The 22,649-nt window shown below is 39.9% G+C and overlaps 1 protein-coding gene across 3 annotated transcripts in view; it reads right to left on the reverse strand.

Annotated features, from left to right (window-relative positions):
- Nucleotides 1-231: 231 nt before the first annotated feature.
- SATB2 (SATB homeobox 2) overlaps nt 232-22,649 on the reverse strand; it is a 180,114-nt gene continuing 157,696 nt past the window's right edge. The window contains exon 12 of one of the 3 annotated variants that reach the window (XM_053918904.2): nt 232-3,364. In XM_053918904.2, coding sequence (XP_053774879.1) covers nt 2,903-3,364 — 462 coding nt within the window. In that variant the 3' untranslated portion in view covers nt 232-2,902. The remainder of the gene's footprint in view (nt 3,365-22,649) is intronic. The other 2 variants (XM_024563955.4, XM_024563956.4) reach the window with 2 other exon arrangements.

A 22,649-nucleotide genomic window follows, 5' to 3' on the forward strand; every position in this document is an offset into this window, starting at 1 on the left:
TGCAGGCTCCAGGACGCGAGCATGCGTGCGTTCGTAAACACACGGGGATGAACACACATTCCCGTGTACAGTGAAGTCTGTGCACCGTGCGCGCGCGTCTCTGACTGAGAGTACCGCTGTCTCATCCCTGAAAGGGGGGGACAGACTTTCCTTCAGCTCACCAGGTCTCTCCCTATGTGACCGTGAAACGGAAAAGAAGCCAATGCCCAGCGAAATACTTGACAAACAAGGTCATATTTATTGAATGCGTTTTATTTTAACAACCAAAAAATTCTAACAGCCTAACAATGCACATAAGTTAAAAATTAATTATCACTTAGTGATAACAAAGATAGTTGATTTACATGGAAAAAAGAACATTTACAATATGTTAATCCTTATTCACATTGTTGATACCGCAATAAAACACAATTTGTTTTTCATTTCACAAAAAAAAAAAAGGCGGGAAATTGTGCTTTGTCAAGAGGCACTACAAGAGAAAGTTTCTTCTTCCAAATAGATATTATATGACAGATATTGAATAAATAGACATATATGCATTGTAATTCGCAAAGATCTGGCAAGACCACAGGCTAAAATGCCCACAGATTCACTTAGAACCACTGCAAACTTGGCAGTGAAATTAAAAAATAAAAGGCAAGACTTAGCATTGAAAAATACCTAATAAATTTTTGGTTGAAGTGTAAAAGATACCGAATGCGGATGCCATCGAGAGATGAACCACCTCGTAAGAGCTTGGCGAAATCAGTTTCTATTACGTGTACAGAGTGACCTTCAGCTACAGTGTAAGAAGACAATCTGGAAAGAGTAACTCGGAGATCAGGAAGCAGCAACCACGGACTTTCTGATTAAAGCTGCAGCACGCTGCAGAAGTAGGAAGGCTGGGCCCAGGGCTTAACTGCAAACAACTATCCTTTTGCAAAGGTATATGATGCTCGTGTCAAGATAATTTTTAAAACATCATGATTTGAAAAAGTACAGGAAAATGTCCCTTTAAAAACTCCAGAGGTTACTGAGCAGCTAGAATTAGCTTGTATTGCAACATGTCTTCTCCCTGTATATTGTAAGTTCTGAGTTAATATCTTACACATAGAGGTTTTTGTTTTTTAACTCCTACCTTTTATACCTTTCAAATATATAAATAGTATTAACAGTTATATTACAATGTTTGTGTAGTAAACAGAAAATAACTTTCAAAGTGATATTGCATGAGGTCTCTGACAAGGTTGCATGAGAGCACAACTCAAAAAACATAATCCCACCGTGCGGGACCGTTTGATGGCCACGCTGCGCATGGATTAGGTTCACCAGGCCAGTCCTGAAGGTGAGGTCTCCTCTTGCAATTACTCTAAGTAGAAGTGAAAAGTAATGCTATTGGCGTGTCTGATAGGAAGCTAAAAGGGGTTGGGAGAACTAGAGTAGAATGCAGCTTTGATGCTCATTCCACTAAACAGCCAGTCAGCATTAGTTCTGCTTTATGTAAAGTAATTGCTGTGTAGGTAACTGGGAAAATGTTTCCGTTGGAGGCGAGTAGGTGATTCCGCTGCAATTGCTTCACTTACTCTATTGCCTGGAGCTGCACAATGATTCAAAAACAGGTTCTTGCTAGGGCTGCCACCCCAGGGAAGGGCTGAGGCCAGTGAGAGCAGGGACCGAAAGCATGTGGTCAGGTGGATGGAATGTGTACGAAGAAGAGGAAGCCCAAAGTGAAACAGAAATGAGAAATGTCTTTTGGGAGAAGAAAGGATGGAGATTTATTTCAGAGGGAGCCCCTTTAACTGGGCAGCAACTTCTTTTCTAACTTAACATTACATTAAACTATTTTCTATTAAAAAAAAGAAAACAGCAACAAACAACTTTTAAATGAGCAGGCTTATTAATTTTAAGATTTGAAGCCACGAGCAGGTACGTAAATTTCACAACAAAATGTGGCTCATACTATGAATTCCATATGTCCAACAACAAAATGTCATTTTATCAAGACTGCACTAATGTACAAGTTGTCTGTGTACTGAATTTCAGTTTTACTCATTTGGAATTCCATAGAAATACATCTGTTCACTAAAGTAATAACAAGCTGAATAACGGAACATAGCGAGTCATTTTAAGTGTGCATTGTGTCTTTAAGAGTGATTTGACTTGTATCATTTAAGGTGCCCTGATTTTTCACTTTCTTCTTAGTTCTTTCTTTTTTTTTTTTGGCAGTGTTGATTTATTTTGTTAAATACATACCTCAAAAATTACCCATCAAGCTGCCAGATAGGAAGCCATAGAATTAAAAAAAAAATCAGGGACAAACACAGAAAATAAATAGGAATTCAAAAATAGTCACCCCACCCTGAGAGCAGGCCGAAGTTTATCAAAAAGCCAAAGCGACTCACTGTGAAGTGGTTTTTTTTTTTAATACATAAACAAGTCTCTTCTTTAAGAATTCATTTCACAGTCTATTCTTTCAGATTGTAAAGTTCTCTGTCCCATGCAATTTTAATATATATATGTAAATATATAGATATATACATATACATATACACACACACTTGTAGCTTCCTTCATTTATTTCGTAGGTCTTTTCATCCTGGAACTTGCCTGATGTCTCTTCTGTAAGTGCAAGAATAATGAAGGCAGAGTCTCCTGTGATTATAATTACTATGATCCTGTCAATTGTAAAAGTGTAACACTTTAGTGTCTTTGTCAAGGCGATCTCTGATTCGGAAATACTGAACTTATTCAGTCTACAGGTGTACCCTGTACAACAAAGAAATGTCAAAAAAAAAAAAAAGGTAAGAAAAACAAAACAGACAAAAAACGACAAAAATAAAATAAAGCAAAAAAATTTTTTTTAAAGAAGCGAAAACAGAAAATCCTTGGACCGATGTATTGCTTTGCCTGGTAGGAGTTCACATTATCTCTGGTCGATTTCAGCAGGTGGGGCCTTGTTTTTCTCCGCACTTTCCTCCTCTGCCTCCACTTTGTACATCTCCTCCGAGCCTTCCTCGCTGTCATTCTCCTCGGACTCTGTCAGCAACTCCTCGTCCTTATACTCAGCCACGTCCACCGCGGAGCCCAGGTGCTCCTTGAGCTTCCCATGGTGTTTCACGTGGTACCGCTGGTTCTGGAAGAACTTAATGATGGTGTGTTTGGGGAGATCCAGCTGGGCAGAAAGAGTGTGAATAGCTTCCTGATCAGGGTACAGGCCTACATCATGAATAAAACTTTGGAGGATCCCCAGGGCTTCCAAGGAGATCTTTGTGCGAGACCGAGGCTTTTTGGCACAACTGTCTTCAGCTGGAGGAGGTGGCGGGGGTGCTTCTTCTCTGGGAGGGGAACTCTCCTTGGCTGGCTGAGACTGCTGTCTGTGAAGGACCTGATAATTAAAATTTAAAAAAATTAATATGTGACTCACGATTTTACCTTTCCAAAGCCACCATCCTCTGAAATATGTGTTGTCTGTCCAGCACTGGAGTAGGGCTACACTCATTTGTAAATGCAGGCCTTCAGAAAACTTAAAAGCATTCCTGGAGAGTTAGAATCATATCTACAAGACAAGAGATTAATAATAGTAGTGTTTGCTAATACTCTGAGGCACAAAGAAGTTAGTCATGTTGGCCAAGGTCATCTGAATTCAAGCAATCTGGCTCCAGAATCTTCCTTGCTATTAAGCAGCAAGATATGCCTGCCACCTCTCTGAGAGCTAATGACAAAGAAACTGGACCCAGAAAGACAGTGCAGGCTCTATGATTACAACTCATAAGCTCAAGTCCAGACTCCTCCACTTACCTGGGTGTCCTTGCGCAAGACACTAAACATCTTTAAGCCTCAATTTCATCATCTATAAAAGATGGATAAGACACTAACTTCCTATGGATGTTGTAAGGATCAAATGACATAATGTACGTAAAGAACAGTGCTTACCTTAAATCAGAGGCTGACAGACTTTTGCAGGTCAAGGCCAGATAGTAAATATTTTAAGCTTTGCAGGGCCATAGAGTCTCTGCTGAATGACTCAACTCTATCTTTATAGCATGAAAGCAGCCATAAGTGATATATATACGAATAAACATGGCTATATTCTAGTAAAATTTTATTTATAAAAACAGGTGACAAACTGAACTTGGCCCATAGGTCATACTTTGTCCAATAAATGACAGTCATTGTTATCATCAGCCTCATAATTACTCTTAGAGGAAGAGTTGATATTTGAGCCAGAAAATCAATCCTTCATAAAATTAGGAACTTTTATTTTAGCTCTGCTTTTGATCCTTAAATATATCTTTAAATAAAAATGTCCAAATTAATTTAAAGGTAAAACTTTTTCTTACATTATGAATTTTAAATGACTTTTATACCCATTTGGATGGACTTTCTCAATATCACTATAAACTATTAACCCTCCGTTTTGCACACACTTCCTAATTTCTGTATTTTCACCTTTAATATCAAAGTTTTCTAGCTGTAATTAATTTAAATTTCTCTTTTATCTCTGCTTATCCCCAACTTATTTAGAGAAAATAGCTCTAGTAGGAAAGCTTATTCTTGATCTTCATAATTGCTTCCCAACAACATCTCTCTGCGTGAATTTTCCATTTGAATATTTATTTGGGAACTTCTTCAATCTGACAGAAGAAAGAAAGCAATGCGGAGGAGACTGTCAGAGCACCTGGCCTGTGCTCACCATAGGCTGTGTGAGGAGGGCGTCAGGGGCTGCGTGGACAGGGGACGGGGGCCTGGGTCCTGAGCAGGTGGCTTGGGCACGGCTCGCACCTCACAACAGCAGCAGCAACGCGGCGTAACTAGAAGGCGAACATGACAGGCCCCACGAACAAGCTTTACGCCAAAGGCAAAGACCGCATTTCTTCTACTCAAACACCGCCTGCTCTCTGCATCATCCCAAGACCATTAAGAACAGTGAGTTTACTTTTTAAAAAAAAACCCACATTTTTCCTCTTACCATTCTCTCCTATTTTACACCATCTTTTCCACGTTAGAGTAGCAAGTTAAATATTTTCCAGAGTTCAGGGGCTTCTCAGCCCCATCAGTGCAGAAGAAAACATGTCTCGTTACCTGAAGAGTCACTGGTCCCACCAGCACCATTGCCCCACACGCCGCCCATGTGACCCACTTCTCCCCTCGGTATCAAAGCAAGCATTTCAGGGAAAAGAATCTCTGCCATCTACCCTAGTCTTAGGGACCATTTGGTGAAAATACTTTCTCAGTAATCTGAAAATACCAGTCGTTTATATAGAATTTAATAAATATTAGGGCAGATGACACTGTTACCTAAGAGAATGATAAACAAGAGGATAAGACTTTTCAAATAATAACTGATAATCCAGGAACAATGGAAATAAAAATAGAAAGGACAATCGAATGCAAATAAGAATATCTTATAATAGCTGACAGCCCACAGGAGCAAAAAGAAATCTGAAGCTGAGGACCATAAAACGGGCACTAAAGGTCTGTGTGGTGTTCACCAATTAAAATGAATGTTCTTGGCATTTTCTTTATCACTTTCAACTACGAGTAAACTCGCGTGGCCTGCCGTGGTAAGCTGGCATCAGCAAAACAAAGTGAGAGCTCCATTACTTCAGCACCCCAATTACAGCCGTCAGGAGGCGCAGCGCTGCATGTGGGCGGGTCCTGCTCGTGGGGACTCCCACGGCAGGAAGACATTGGCTCCGAGGTCAAATCCGGGCGGCCTGAGCACTGTAATGAATGAGCCTCCATGACAACAGATGAGGATTTGGGTTTCTCGTGAGAAAGGCTGAAATTCCGTGTGAAATACACGTCCTGGAAGAGCATGGACTCAAGCACGAGTCCCCCCTATTAGAGCAACTGCATTAATTGGAAAACAAAAGAGAATTAAAATGCCCCATTTTCTAAATTATGCTTGTCTTCTTTAGTAAAAGTCAGCATAACGGTTCCATTTAATTAAATAATTAGATTGGGTCTTTAGGGGTTTTCCATTGCGCACTGGTTAGAGAGATTTTCCGAAACTCTACTTGGACGTTACTATAATCTTTCTGCATGACAGACAAGAGTCTGTTCCTCTCCTTAAGTCCCGCCCATGGGCCTGTGTTACCTCTCCTGCTTCACATTAGGACCTAGCAGAAGTAACACGTGCTCACGGGGAAGCCACACCTGAAACAGAAAACCGACAGCAGTAATGGCTGCCACTCGTGGACCGCTTGCCCCGTGCCAGGCAGTTCTAAGCACCTCACGCAGGATTAACATTGATAATCCTCCCGGTGCCTCAAGAAGGTGCTACACGGGTCAAGAACCCCCTGAAAACAGGCAGCACCTCAGGAAAACCCTCTACATTGGACATTAAAAACACAGGGAGCTGCGTTTTTCAGCCTGAGAAAGCAGGTTTCCAGGGAACATTGAGATCCTGTCACGGAAGAGGAAGATGTTTCTCAGAGAAGTAACAAGAGAAATAGTCTAGAGAGGGGAACATCTTGTTTGTGGCCAGACCATATTCTATAGTGAGTTGGGCAGGAGGGCTCTACTTACATGAACAAGGTTAAGTGATATTTCTAGCATCTTTGAACAGATAGGGAAAGAGCAGTCAGAACAGAGAATGACCAAATGAGCAGCTCTAAGGCAAAACTGTCTTACTAGTCGCGGAAAGGGCCTGCCTGAGGTTTTCGGTGACGGTGACACTGTTCTTTGACCCCCTTTTAACTGCAATATGCCTAAGACCTGAGATGTGAAGATTCCCCAAGTTATCTGGCCTAAACGACCTCCTTTCCCCACAGATGTTCTAATTATCCAGGTAGAGAGTTGTTTACTGTCTCTGGGTAATTTTTGGGTAGAAAGAATTACATAAACTTCCTCGCCAGCCAATTGCAGTAGCTCATTATTATGACAATCCAGGCACTCTTCTTCATGTCATGCAGGGCTTTCTTCTGGAGGTTTGAGGACTCTGGACACAGCAGAACGAGCCCAGTGCTTACAAGACAGTCTTTCTGAGACAGGGAGATCAATCCGAACCCTCTCGGAAAATCTTCCCTGTCAACGGCAGGAACTTTTATTCCCTTTGCTGACTACATGATGTCAATTCTTTTAGCCTCTTCTTCATAACACAGGTTTCTGAATCCCCACTTAACTGAATTTTAGTTTTTCTATCTGAATGTTTTAGAGGTGTTCGAAATTCCTTGTCGACCAGAATAAATCCAGTTTGGTCTCTGTCCTAAGCAAGTGCTTGGAGGGACCTACAAGCCATCCCGTTCCTGGGCTCGTTTGATCACTCAGGCACATATTTCTGGCCGATTGATTTCACTTTACTTACAAAAGCTTTCAATTGTTTCAACAAGACAGAGAATACCCTGCCGACCTAAAGCGATACGCCTTTTCCTAACAAGTTCTTCACACACCCAGGTTATTGATTTCTGAGATTTTTAAGCTTAATGAAGCATCTTCCGAGATATTTAGGTAAAACTTCCTATGTCTGCAGACTTTCCAGACCCATCCTTTGTCCCCTTTTTCAAAATGGGCCCAATATTGACCTTTTTCTCTTCCTACGGTCCATCATCTTTCATGTGATTTCCCCAAATAACAAAACACGTCATTCTGTAAAGACAGCCATTCATCCCTTTACTCTTGACCTTTGTAAACTGATAAGTCATCCTAGCTCTATTTTGGTTTGGATTTGTCTTTGTCACAATTGAACTTAACCTAGAGTACAATTCATCTCTGAAAATTTCTGCAAAGAGAGTTTTAAAAGGTTTCTTTAAAAATCTCTTTTCCATAGTGTGTACTATTGATTTTTCAAAGCAACAATTAGGGTTCATACCACTGACCTTTCTAAGTAGCTTTAATAACAACAACAACAATGGTAATAATAGGTGGTAGCATTCATAGTAAAGCTTATTATGAGCCAAAAACTCACCTAAATGATATAAATATATTTCAACTTAGTTTATTTTCAGTAATCCTGGAGGAAGGTATTTTTATCCCATTTTTTGATGAAAAAACTGGAGTTTGGACAGTTTTGATAATTTGGGGCCACATACCTTGTAAGTAGCAGAACTGGGATTCTAAAACACGTCTATCTGCTTTCAAATCCTATGCCCTTAAACCTTATGCTCTCCTGCCTTCCATGAGCAAAAGATTACATAGGAAAATTGAATGAAGTCTCTAGAGCAGAGGTGACAAACCATAAATAAAATATCAGGTAGTAATAACTATATAAGCAAAAACAGAACAATGCATAAGAAGGAGAATTGGGGGAGAGGAAGTTATTTTAAACACAGTGACTCAAGGAAGCCGCCCGAGGGAGGAAGCATTTGAGCAGAGGCCTGAAGGAAATGAGGACCAAGCAGGAACAGGAGGAGCATGCGGACAAAGGAAGCAGCAAGCAAAAGGGCTGGGAGACAGGAATACAGGGTCCAGCAGAAGTAACGCCTGCATGGGTGTGGTTGGTTGGGTAATATGGGTGTAAAAATTTACAGTTTTAATTTGAACATTTCACCTACAATGTCATAGGGCGTGCTTCAGTGTGCTATTGTTATGTTACAGAATGGCATGCTGATAATTTTGTAATAAAAGATCTCGTAATGAAAAAGGGATTTGTGCCAGACCCCGTATGCTTGGTGTATTTAAAGAACATCAAGGAAGGCAGCACATTAGAGCTTTGCCATCCAACACAGCAGCTACTAGCCACACGCGTCTGGTTACATTTAGAGTTTAATTCATTGAAATGAAAAAAGGAAAAGCTCAGTTCCTCTGCCACAGTAGCCCCATTTCAAGTGCTTGATAACCACACAGTACCATACTGGACAGCACAGAAAGAGCACATTTCCGTCCCCATGGAAAGCCGTGTTGGGCAGCCCTACACTAGAGAGAACTGGCAGCTGAGAGGCGGCCTTAGCCAAAGCAGGGAGGGCCTTGGCAGGGTCATGGGGCATCCTCACTGTGAACTGAAATCATAATCTGATCCAGCCAAAAATAAAGGACTTGAAACTGACACTATTCCTAGAGAGAAGAGAAATATTCATATATCCAGATATTAAGTAAGACAATCGAGCTTACAGTGTATTACTGGACTTTCGATGGAATTTCGCAAATAGCACCACTATCATAGAGACGTCCAGCAGGACGCGCTGGACTTCTATTCTCACAAGAACGGTCAGTTTGCATTGAGCTGATGGGCACCCTCTTCACCAGATATCTAAAGGAAAGTATGTTTGAAACAATCAACTTTGGATTAAGGGGTAAAAAAAAGTATTCATTTATTAAATATTTATGGAATGCTTATAATAATTGAACCTATTAATTTACAAAGCTTTCTAATAAGGAGTCCTATATTCAACAATTAAGTGTTGGTGAATAGCTTATGGGTAGGACATAAACAAATAGAAAAGTCTAAGTTCCTTTTATCTGCTAAAATCTCTCTGGGTTGAAATATGACACATGTGTACGTAAATGGACATGACGATGTGAGAAAGAAAAAAAGATGTAAATGCATTCAAAAGAGACATCAACTACAAAAGAAAACCCGAAACCTCCTTGCCCAGTGACAAAGCACAATCATAATACAGACGCGTTTCTCTGCCTTCAAAACGGAACATTCCAAACACACGAGGGTAAAGTGGTACCATGACAAAACTGGCTGAGGAAGATGAAGCAGCTCTTCCCAAACCCCTCCGTGTTCAAATGCATTTTGAAGGTCTCAATGAGAACCAGCTGGGAGCCATGTGTAAAATATACCGGTTTTTGCCTGCAGGAAAGGAAGTGAGATCTTGAATGATTAAGTTGAGGAAAGTATATAATTCACTGTATCATTATAGGGTGAAATGGATTACTTATAATAAGCCAAGACTTTGTGGTCTTTTTATAGAGAGAAAATGAGAAATTATTCAGGAGGTGACTGTAGAGGGTGGCTGATCCAGTGTGGCGGGAATAGGTTAGAACAAAAGTTGCCCAGGTAGCTGCTTCCAGCTCTCCGCGACAAGCCTCACCCAGAGGAGGGAGCCTCACCCAGAGCAGCAGGCCCTCGGTGGTGACGCGCATCAACCGGAGACGAGCACCACAAACAACATGACTTCTGTGTCTGCGTTTATTTTGAGTTAGTGTCAGAATTACTTGGACTTGTCTAATCTTACTCATCTATGACCAGAGAATGTAAAATTGTTGAAGCAAAAGAGGAAAGCATTCTGCCACTGAACGTCGCAAGAGGAATGTATTTGACAGACAATAAGAACAACTGGTTGAATGGTCCTGCGCATAACTCAGTTAGACAGTGTTAAATGAGTGAGTGAATAAATTCTTCTATTTAAAAATATACTATGTATATAAAATATCATACGACTGAGATATTTGTTTTCCGTTTCAACAACCTAGCTCTATACCCTAATATTCCCTTCTTCAAAATCGTCATTTAAGACTATTAATTTTGGCTCAAAATTTCAAAGGGGAAAAGAGCATTAATGATCAATAATGAACATAAATACTATATATGTATCTCAACTACTGGCCTGTGAGCTACACATTGGCACACTATACGCCTGGCACTCGGTGAGTGCTGAGCTCATCACTGATCGGCTGCACTAAATTAATCCCACACTCTATTTTCAGACCAGTTATTATTCTTGTTCTGCACAACTGATTGTATTTGTAAGTATTCCTTTATGGTAAAACTATGTTTTAAAAGTAAAGGACCTTTACTCATTACAGAAACTTACAGTTAGGGGGTATATGAGAGCAAATATATATATATATATTTTACCATTTCTTGTGTTAAAAATAAAAATTCCAGGGCATTGAATAACCCATAAGATGACACTGTATAGAAGTTGTGAGCAAGAGTTTTGGGGTTACAAAGTTCTGGTTCTGAAGCCAGTCCTTAACCCCAAAAGCACATCGTTTGCTAGCCTTGTGGGTCTGCGCAAGTTGCTTCTGTGAGCCAGTGTTTGTTAATCTGTAACATCTTCCATGTAGCAATATGAGGATTAAGTGAGATAGTGCATGATAAGTTCTTAGCAGAGTGCTCGTCATAAATCAGGTTTTCATAAGTAGCTACACCATTAAAAAATGAGAGGAGGATTTAAGGATCAGCAGCACATTGCCTCATGTATTTTTCTGTCAGTTATGAGTCGTCACAGATTCTGAGATCTCTCTGTCCTTTTCACTCCAAAGACCTGCAAAGCTACAAAGAAAAGATGCCCTCCAATAAGTCCTCTTATTTCCTTTGCTTGTGCGCTACATATATCTCTGATCTTTATCATGGCCCCTAGCACATGGGTGTTGCCTCTTAAGCATCTGTCACATGAAATTATACCTCACAGTCACAATCCTACTGAAGGTGACGCCTTCTGTATGTACAACCTGGAATCCCCTTAGGAAGACATCCTTTATCAGTGGTTCTCAAAATGTGGTCCACAGACCCCAGGGGAGATCCTCATGCCTCCTGAATAGGTGCATGCCATCAAAACTGTGGCCATGCCAGGGCTAAGGCGTTCCTTGCCTTTCTGATCACGCTGAGCTGTGTCCCCAAGGTGCAAAAGCAGTGGCGAGAACGCTGCTGGCCCGTCAGCGTCACTGGCGCCAACTGCACTCCAGGTGTACTCTTCACCGCCACGCACGCGATAAAAACGCCACTTTCACTCGAGAAGGTCCTTGACGAAGTAGTAGTATGTTACTAATTACATTAAGTTTCAGTCCTTGAGCCACCTTTCTTGATATTCTGTGTGAGGAAATGGGAAGTGCACATAAAGCACGGTTGCAGATACACGCGGTGAGATGCGGGACGGCTGTCATGCGAAAGAGCACTTGTCGGAGACGTGAGCCGAGCCAGCCACCCTTGTCATGGAACATCGCCTCCGTTTGAAGGAAAAACTGACAGACAAACTGCGGTTACCCAGACGTGGGTATCTGTCTGGCACACATTTTCTTAAAAATCAAGTAAGCCTATCACTTCAAGGAAAGTATCTGAGAGCATTTGTTGCCAATAATAAAATTGGACTTTTCAAGCAAAAATTTAAATTTGGGAAAACCTGTAGCTGCTATTATAAGCTTAACAGCTCCCCAAATCTTAAAACTTGCTCGATGAAATTGGTGGTGATTTAACAATTTTTAAATATGTCCTATAATGGAATGTGTCAAAATTTAGAAGATCTCATAACTCAGTATATCAATATTTTCCAAATGACCAAAGCATGATATTACAACATCATGAATAAGGAAAAGCTCCATTCAAAGTGCAGTTACAAAGTAAAAAAGTATGGAAAGTTCATCAATATGATTTTAGATTCTAATTTGCAACTGTCCTTTAGGAAACCACACGTAGAATTTTGCTATACTAGCAAAGAAGAATATTACCTGCAGAGGCCATTACTACATTTCTTCCTTTTCTAATTGCATGTCTGTGCGGGGCTTGATTTCTTCATTTACTCCCACCGAAACCCCAAACTGTGTCAGACTGAATGCAGACGCAATTATGAGAATCCAGTTAAGCCAGATATTTAAAATATTTGAGATATATTTATATGTGTGTGTGTGTGTGTGTGTAACACAATGGTACTCCTCTCATTTGTTTTAGAAATATTTTTCATAAAAATATATTATTTACACACATGCACATATATTTTTATAATCACTTTTAAATTAATAAACATTTAAAATTTTTCTCACAACTAATTTCTAATATGGTAAACACTGATAGTTTTAACACATTATTGGAATCCACAATAGTAAAAGGGAAAGAGGACCCTGACATCAAAGTATTTGAAAATTCTCAGACCCATGAATCACACTCTATCTTTCTCCTGATGAAAATCTAGCACTTCACTCTAACCTTCGAAATGGACCCCAGGGTTGAAAGCACCTTGTCTCAGCCGAGCCACCTAGGAAGGCCTCAGAGAATGAGTGTAAGAGAATTTACATGTGCACCATGGCTGGCCTCGTGACTTTGTCACTCAAAGCCATTTTCAGAGGCAAAACATTCTCCAGGAAACGCAGCCCGCCACTATTTCTAATTCCAAGTGATGGTACTTGAGTTGGCTCTTAGGGTTGTAATTTCACATCCTAACATTATAAGACTTATTAAAAAACTATGGCTTAGTTTGTTGCTTTTTTTTTTTTTTTTGGATTATAAGTATCCTAAGGTCAAAACTCAGGAAATCTGTTATTAAAAAAAAGTATCCATGAAGTGATGACAAATTGCAGACTACAGGTGTTAGATTACATTTTGACTCCAGGCAGGTTTAATATAAGTTGGTCTCCTTTTACAATTGCTCTTAGCACATACAGCTATAGGAAGGGGATTTTTTAAAAAATTAAAAAAGGAGAGAGAGAATAAGAAAGAAAAAGAGCGGTGCTCAATAAAAGAAGACCATGTAAAGAGAAATCAATACAAACAAGCAAAATGGTAGGAAGTCTGACATGGAAATATGTGTCCAATTTCATCCAGCCTTAGTCTGAGTTTCCCCCAATACTGTAACCAAGATGGTACTGGAACATCGTGTATGTTTTCAATGCAGTTTAATAATTGGTTCTCAAAATAAACATTTTGGACAAAGATAAAAGCATAAAAACACTGTGACACAATAATCTGTCAGAATAAACTTGGGTGTTGGAGGAAGCATAGTTCTTAAAACAGCCTTTGGCTTATATCATTTCCTCTTTGTAACAAACTGAGAACAACTTATGCCAACAACTTTGGTAGGGTTTGGGTTAAAAAAAGGTGGGGGGGGAACTGCAGTCATTAATCTGACTATTGGGAGGGGCCAGAATCTGCAAACACTAAAGAGGTAGCTGGGTGAGCTGCTTCCGCAATATAAGGAGATGAGCTGAAAGACAGTAAATTAAGCAGAGTCAGGATGAGCAGCCATATCACGGTCAGAGAGACACCATGCGTCTTAAAAAGCAGTCGTCTCCCCTGTTATGTAAGAGAGGTAAAGCATGGACACATACTGAATCTAATGGCAATCATTCCTTTCCTTTGTCGGCATCATCAAGAGCATGACTAAAAACTATTCTACAAACAGGAAAGAAAGAATCCATGAGACAATGTGGAAAGAGAAGACTCTTGAGGATGGTCCAGGCCATGGCCACGTGCCCTTCTGCCCAGGAGAAAACACCTCCCATTGCGCCCACCCAGTTCCATTTACCTGACACCCATGAGCATTCATATACTTCCTGTTCCCATACACCCCCGCCACACTGCCAAACGTTTTCTCAAAACAGAAAGCTTAGCCGCCAAATCACAGAAAAGCCCTATCTTTTCAAGACCAGATTTAAGGTACAGGTAACACCAAAGTGTCTTTAGTGACTTTACATTTGCGTTACAATAAGTAAAGAATAACATGGACATGACAAGGGCTGACAGTTACCTCTGGAATTCTGATTTTTAAACAAATGCATGACTTGTTGCGTTGGTATAATCAAGAAAAGAGTGGCTTTTGCATCAGCATGAACGAAAAAAGAAGGTGTAGTTCAAGTTAAAGATAACCAGAGTAGCTTAACGAAGAGGGTAAAAGGTTAGGATGACTTGAATACCAGGAATTCATAATGTATTAAAAGAACCAACCTGAAAATTCATAATACCACATCAATAGTAAAAGGTCAAGAGAAAAAATGTGGGAAGGGTTCAGGCTGAGAATGATCCATTAGAATTCTTAAACAGTTAATCCAGTTGGCTAAATAATTCTCAAGTGCAGTAAAAATGTGACCCAAATGAAAACAGTAACAATTGCCAGTGGTAACATGATGCAGTGAGCTCTAAAATTTGATTTTTTAAAACAGACCCAAGGTAAGGTTAAAAGAACAGGATACAGAGACTACTTCAGACAAGTAAACTTCATCTAATAAGTTTAACCAGAGCAGAATTTTGACTCCTATTAAGTGGAACCATGTTAAGTTACGCGGAGGTAGAGAAGAGCTACATTTCTAGAAGAACAGACATCACACAGCCAGCCTGGAACTGTGTCAATGAGGATTTAAATAATGATTCCTAAGATAAAGCACTAGAGTCAGAACTCAAACCACTTCCAAATCTCTTAGCATTTATAAATCCAGTGACAAAAATTATAACTGGAAAATACCTATTTGGTAAAGAATGACCTAGAAACAAGGATAATATGGGGAAAAGCACTATGTATACTTAAAGTCACAGGATCTCAATAAATTACGTAAGCATCACTGAAATAAAGAATTACTCTTCCCGATTTATTCCCGTATTATATAATGTGACTCAGTGGTCAAATTTCTATAATTATTTAGATTATGTAATTAGGATATTATCACAGCATTTTACTATCCTTTGGACTTACTTGTTTTTCAAAAACAACAACAAGCTAATTTCAAAACGCAGGTGGGCACTGCTGCGTTTATTCTGCAGAGGACGAAGTCAATACATGAACTTGAGCTCTGGCCCCAAATCACCAACCCCGGAGTCTGATGTGTGCCACACACGCCCTCACTGCTGCGTCGCTGGTAACTGGAGAAAAGTGCACAAATATTTTCCACTTCAATTTCAGTTCTGAACACAAATTCATTCGGTGTGAGTAAATATCTTCTAATTAAAATGTGAAAATAACACTCAAAATGACAGAGGATACTATTTGATGTTTCAAGTTAGGGTTTAAGTGAAGACAAAGAAGTTAGAAAAATTAGAATATATTATGGAGAAGTTCCTCTCCCAAATGTTAGTCTCACTTTTAAAAAACATAGACCCGATTCTCATCAAAATTTGCTAGCACAAAAAAAGACAGGGACTTCCTGACAAAACTCAGCCAGGACCCAGCTCAAGGTTCAAAATGACCATAATTGCGATGGCACTAGTGACGCTGTGGTGGTGCTGTTTTCCAGCTTCTTAAAGAAGAGCACTTAAACCACGTAGGAAGACAGAGTATTTGGGTTAAATTCTTTCCCTGGGGCGGGAAAAGGAGAAAAGGTAATCCCTGTGTTTGAGGCGTCACATGGAGCTATTTAGAATCCCATGCTAGGTCACATTTTCTGTGTAATTTTTACAGCTGGGGCACTCAGAAGTCAGAACAATCTGACAGTTATGGTTAGTGAAAATATTAGATGTTCACCAATAAAATACTACCTCAGCATCTTTTTTGCTTTCTGGATGTAACCACTTAATAACAGGACTTGAGAAAACGGCACTGTGTGAATCAAACACATGAAAGTACAAATACTCCTTTTATAGAAAGCAAATCTTAACCAGTGCACTCTAATCAACCACTCTGGTGAAAGACCAAATATCTAGCGTTCCTGCACCACTGACATATCGTGGCGTATTATAACCGAAAGTCCAAACTGGGTAAACAAAGTCAAAGGATCAAAGAAGGGTTTCTCCTCAGACTGTGAGGTAGAGGCCGCTGCTCCCTAGGGAGTGGCAGCAAAGAGTCCTTGGGGCTCAGCCGTGAAAAGGTGTGGAATGAGAGCTCATCGAACGCAGGCTTGAGTTTGCAATGTTATTTAATTTCATTAGAAACCGGCTTCCTTGGTATTGTTTTCTCTCAAGAGAAAAAGAATATGGAAAAATTAAATGATATGAGGTAAAAACTTCCCAAAGGTTAATTCTAGAGTATTCTTTTAAATTCTAAGCCACTTTTCATTTATTTTGCAGATACTGGTTTATATCCTCTATGTTAATAATCTCACTAACTGAAACCAAGTATGGAGAAACGTTTCCTTCTTGACTTTGCGGCAAGCACTCCAGGTGAGTGGAAAGTAGACAGGGCCAGACGCTTTTATTTAGACTGTGGTTTCCTTAAGAAAATGAACGTCCTTCTCGCAGGGTACCCAGGATGGTCACTGGGAAGAGAAATTCCCAGTTCCTAATTCCCTGGGGCAATATAGCTGGATTGGTGATTCCCTCCCCCACCCCTCCTGTGCCCCCGCACAAAAGAGCAGCATCCCCAGGCTGCAGGTGAACCATTATGGTCCCGAGGCCGGTCACGCAGCATCCGTATCTACTCAGACTCACAGAGCAAGTCTGTGCCATGTTGCCTTGGCTTTTCTATGCCTACAGGGTGGGGCAAAAGTAGGTTTACAGTTGTTCGCATGGAAAATACTACAGTAATTAATAACAAATAATGCAAGAGAAACCTCTCTGTTTCATGTACTCACAACTGCAAGCCCACTACTGCCCCACCTTGTACCTGCTTACCCTGTGTACACTGTCCTCAGAAACCAGACCTGTCAAGTCATTATACTTTCAAATGTGAATTTGCTTACGGGTGGATTTAATTTAATAGTTGAAAATTCAGTACAAAACAAACATACTTACAATGACATTAGCAGGGAATTAATCATTAAGGCTCTGATTGCTGCTCCAAGGCTTCCTCACCCACCTTGGCCCCGCCCAGATCTGAGACTTCCCTGCTCCTTCCCCTCATCTGAACCCCACATCTGGTCAATCCCCGTGTTACTGGTTATTCCTTTCATGCAGTTCTTGGGTTCCTTTCCCCCGTTCCACAAACACTCCCATTGCTGTTATTCAGACCTTCATAATTTCTTGCCTGAATTACCATGACTTCCTCCCAATAGGCCTCCTGCCATGGCCAACAAAGATCTTTCCAAAGGTCATCAGTGGCCTTAAGATGGCTCAAGGCCTCTTGGCTTCCAAGCAGGCTCTGTGGCCTGGGCGCAGCTATGCTCCCGGCCCTCGCTCCGCAACCCCTGCCTTTCAGGCTGCGCCCCGACTCTAAAGCTGTAGCCTGCACCCTCATGCTGTTTTGCTCCTCTACCTCTGTGCCTTTGCCTCTGCTGTCCCTTTTACTCGGAAAACTCCTGTAATGAGGAATTACATAAGTGACCCTGAGTAGCACTACTTCCTGGAAGCCTTCTTCTAGGTCCTGCTGCCCGCTAGGTTTCGGGTACATGTGCCCCTCTTTTGGGCTTTTCTCCCTCTGTCTTTACTTACATGCTGCATTATAGTTCTCTGTCCATAAACCGTCTGCACAAATCAGTGAGCGCCTTAGGGGTACATTCTGTGGTATATTCATCTCTACACACTCGGCACTTAGCACAGGGTCAAGCACTGTGTTTTGAGTGAATATTTTGAACTTAAAATTGATCCTAAAATGTCCAGCATAGTTCTGTACTGGTAATAGCCGTATTATGGAAACCAAAAGGCTTCTTCAAATTTAGAACATGTCTAATAGCCCGAAGGAGAGGAAAACAGTGACAAGTTCACATAGACACTCATTAAAAAATACACTTATTACCAAAAAGAGCTGAATTACAATAGTTTGTAATAACTTATTAGATTCACACATGTACTTTGAATAGGCTAATAATAGCACATAGTGATTCACGCAGTTCTTCAGTTCCCCCCAAATCATCTAATTGAAAATCACTGATACTCAGAGACATACGTTTAGGGTGTTACTGTTCACAGCGATAAAAACTGACATATTCATCAGTTTGCTTCCCTCTCCCCCTCCCCAATCTGCAGGAATGTTTTCTCCATCAACAGAACTTAAAAGGCCTACAGCAGACAGATTTTATTAAGAGAAAAGCTGCCGGAGGCAAAACAGCAAAACAACAAATAACAATGAGAGAATCCACAGAAGATAAAGAAAGCAAACCTTAAAAAAAAAAAAAGAATGTATAAGAACTAGATGTATTTACTTGAAAGTGGATCATCTGTATCAGAGGCAAAAAGCCTGACACAGGGATGCTTCTCCACCGAGCTGCCGAAGAAGGCTGCCTATCTACAGGATGCCACGGACGGCGCTGCAGGTATTTGCCAAAACACGAAAGAAACGCCAAAATGATTGTTCTCAGAGTGGGATGAAAGACGCTGACCCGTGTGTGGAGAAAGTAAAGTAACTACGTTACTTCAAAGCATATATTCTTGCCCCCACTTCGAATCAGCCACACAACCCAACGTGAGTAAGGGGAATGGTTTAACATGAGGGCCAGAACCTGTGTTTGCTGCTTCCTGCCTGCCTTTGCAGCAGAGTCAGATTTTATCAAAATGTGTTTTTAGAAGTATTTAACTAAAACTAAATAAATCATGGAAGTACAGAAAATCTAGGTGCTAAATATAAGCTATGTCAGTTATACTGAGAGAGACCAAAAGGCATTTTGGTACTAAGGAGTATTTATTAAAGAACATTTTTGTTCTTTGGTGCCGTGCTCTTAAGGTATTACATAGTTACCCTCACTGAGAGTATAGTTTTTAGCTTTGTCAGGGTCTCTGTTGGAATTGTAATTCCAGACTGAGCAGAGAATTCTATCAAAACTCAATTACCATATTAAAACACTTGATCATGTGTTCCCTCAAGATTCCCAACTTTCTATTTCTGAGAGGAGAACAGATTTAATGAGATATTTTCAAAGTAGAGCTGGTAAAGGGAATATTTGCAAAAAGCACTGCCAAAAAGACAATTCATTTGGTAGACACAGAAAAGGCAAAATTTACCACATACACTGGAGCAATGGGTATTAAATAATCATCTCCCAATAAACTCTACACATCAATATGGTCCTTCTGGTCTAAACTAAGGATGGCATTGCCTAAGGAAATCTCTGAGGTCAACCAGCAATTAACTGAAAGGTTTTCATTAAAAATGCTATTGACTGCTTTTATATCAGACAGCTTCCTGGTTATTACATTTCATGGGCTAAGTAGGTGCCAAAACATTAAACTGTCAATAATCTATTAATACTGGAGTGTTCTGCTCTCGCTCTCCGAATCTGCAGGCAAAGTCATTCAAGCCAAGTACCTGCTTAACTAATGCAAATTCCCCAATATGGAAATCCTATCTTTATTGCCTCCCGGATTAAATGCCTAGAAGTGTTGACAAAATGTAAGAAAAATATGCAGATAATAGATGCTTATTCAGACGAGTTAAACTAACATTTGTTTTTTAAGAAATTGCTGAAGGGATGGGGAACGTGTCCTGGAATCTGACTTTCTAAGCCATATTTAACAGTTTCTAAATTGAATGTAATATACATTTTACAAAGAGAAATGAGAAGTTATTTAAAGGGAGGCTCATAGGTCCCTGCCACTCAGCATCTGGAAAGCAGTTATACATTGCGGTGAGGGCTGAGGGGGGGGACTTTTAATGAATTTAATAGAGAGAAGCACTTTAATTAAATGCTGTCAGAGTGGATTGTATTAATGACTGTACACAGAGGAATTTAAAGTGAGCCAAGTTTATTTAGCAAATAGAAACTGGGCTTTCAAAGCCTGCAAGTATTTATGTTTCTGCAGTCACAGTCCATCTAAAAGATGATGATGGTGCTAAATGAAACCACTGAGTTATTAGATATGACTTTATTTATTGTGTATTATCAAAGTTTCAAAGGCCTCGGGGGAATGAATTTCATTTTCAAGATGAAATTCCCCATTGGATCAGAAAGGGTTAAGAGAATATTGTCGCCCAATTTTTTGTGCTCTAGAATGTTGGAGCAGCCGAGTGGCTGATGGGAATGACCTTTCCTAGCTTCAACCAGTCAGAACTCACTTCACTGCATCGTGGTGGCAAAGCAATTGATAGCAGCATTTCTTCTATGACTTTTTCTCCTGTTTTTTTTTTTTTTCAGTGATTTGCCACTCAACATAATTTATTCAATTACACATAGCAATAAGCTGAAAAATGACCAAAGCTTCTAAAAATCCCCATGAAAATTTGGTTGCCATAACTTTCTTAATGAAAAACACAAGTAGCACAAAGGAAAAGGTATCAAATGTTTGACTTGGGCCAAATAGGAAAAAAAAAGAGGTCTTCCTTGGTATCTTCTATTCAGAGGGTGCCCACAGAACAAACCTATTATTAATGATAATACTTTAAAAATAAACAAAGAAAATATGAGCCTTAATGCATGAAAACTGTAAAAGATTGAAAAGCTGGTCTGGCTGGAAAATACTATGTGTGTGTCAAAATGATTTTCTCTACCGTTTGTAAAAATGCAATTATCCGTGATATGCTATTATCCCTGATATGCTGCAAGGGTGAAGGATTTCAAGAAAACGCACTGGAGGCTGAGGATCTGCCTTTGGTCTTATGTCCCTGACACCACGCCTGTGAGATCACAAACCACCACCATGATTTACCACATCCTTCTTGCAGTTTTATATACACACTTCTTCGGTCTGTCTTCAGATTTTAATTTAAAACATGAGGAAGGGGGAGGGGGGAAATGCAAGGATGGAGGAAAAATGCAAAACACAAAGCCCAGCACCTAGTTCCTTTCCAGAACCGAGCAATGATCACAAATGAAGACTTTCAACTTTTTAAATAAATAATCGAATTTTTAATTGCCCTCCCCCCATCCAAGCTATTTATTAATATCGCATGTTTAATCTGTGTCTTTGTAGTTCTGGGACTTACGAGCAATTCTGCTTTCCCCCATCTGTGCCAAGATGTTTCAGACTAGTCTTTGAAATGCTGCAAATGCAGATGAAGATGACATAAAAAATAGGAACTGATTACATGCACATTCTATATGTGAGTAATGGCAACACAGAACACAGTGACATTACATGTTTACATAGTGTCCTCTACCACTCTGCTTCACGTATGCAAATATGTAAAGGTCACGGAAGTAGAGCACGCCACCTCTAGCATGTCTGTCCTAGGAGCTCAAAACAAAGTGGTTGGTTTCTTGCAAATAACATGAGAAGAAAACTTCTCCCCTGGCACATCAGCGTTTCTAGTATGAAGATATATCAAAGAATTGTCAATTGATTGAACATACTGATGCATCTGATCCAGATTATGTTTTACAAGCCAAAGAATCTGTCAGTTTGCTCTCTCCTTTCATTACTAAGGAAGTGACTATTTTACTGCACATGCTGTTTAATATTTTAGCCGTATCTCTTTGGGAGGCTTTTGTTTCACATGTAGCATAAACTCAGATAAGGACTTCTCTCAAAAGTATACCCCTAAATTACACCTACATAAAAATATTTGACATTTGTCCACCGTAATTCCTTTCCATTCTTCTGTTACCACACTTTTGAGTACGTTGTTGACATGGTCGGTCATAAAACTGAAATGAGAAAAATGATACTTAAAAAGTACTGGCATGTAGATACTACCTGTCTACAGTGCATGCTCACCTTAGCATATTCTGCTCATTTAGATCATAAAAGAAATAGGAAGACCTGTGCATATCCACATATTTTAAGAGTTCACATCACAGATTGTAGCTTCCTGAGTTTAGAGGACTTTTTAAAAAGTAACCGACTCCTCGTTTTGAAGTGTACTGTCTGGGTTCAGTTTATCATATTTTTGAAAGTACAGCTAAAATAACTTTTTTTTTCCATTTTCTAGAGTTCTCAAATCTGTTGGGTGTTTGGCACTAGGAAATCACATACTATGGACTCGTTAAGTACACGGTTCTGATTCTGCAAAACGAATCTAACCAGACACTCAAGTTTGCCTCGTATATTACATACAGGAAGAAACACAGACTTCTTTGGACACAAAGGAATAACTTTAAAGTAAAGGAAAGCATGAAGGGGAAAGAGCAGAAACAACTACTGTTTAAATAAACTACTTTCTGATACCTAGGTCTCAAGTTAGCTGAAATACTATTCAGCTATTCAGTTTTGAAAACACCTGACCTTCCTCCCATACAATGGTTTGTAGCATATTTTGTTTCTGAAAATACATGGATATCCTCAGAGCTTCAAAAAGTTATTCTATTCAGTGTTTTTCTGGTAAGTGCTTAGTAAC

This window comes from Desmodus rotundus, chromosome 2 (assembly GCF_022682495.2).
Source record: "Desmodus rotundus isolate HL8 chromosome 2, HLdesRot8A.1, whole genome shotgun sequence".
Classification (NCBI taxonomy): domain Eukaryota; kingdom Metazoa; phylum Chordata; class Mammalia; order Chiroptera; family Phyllostomidae; genus Desmodus; species Desmodus rotundus.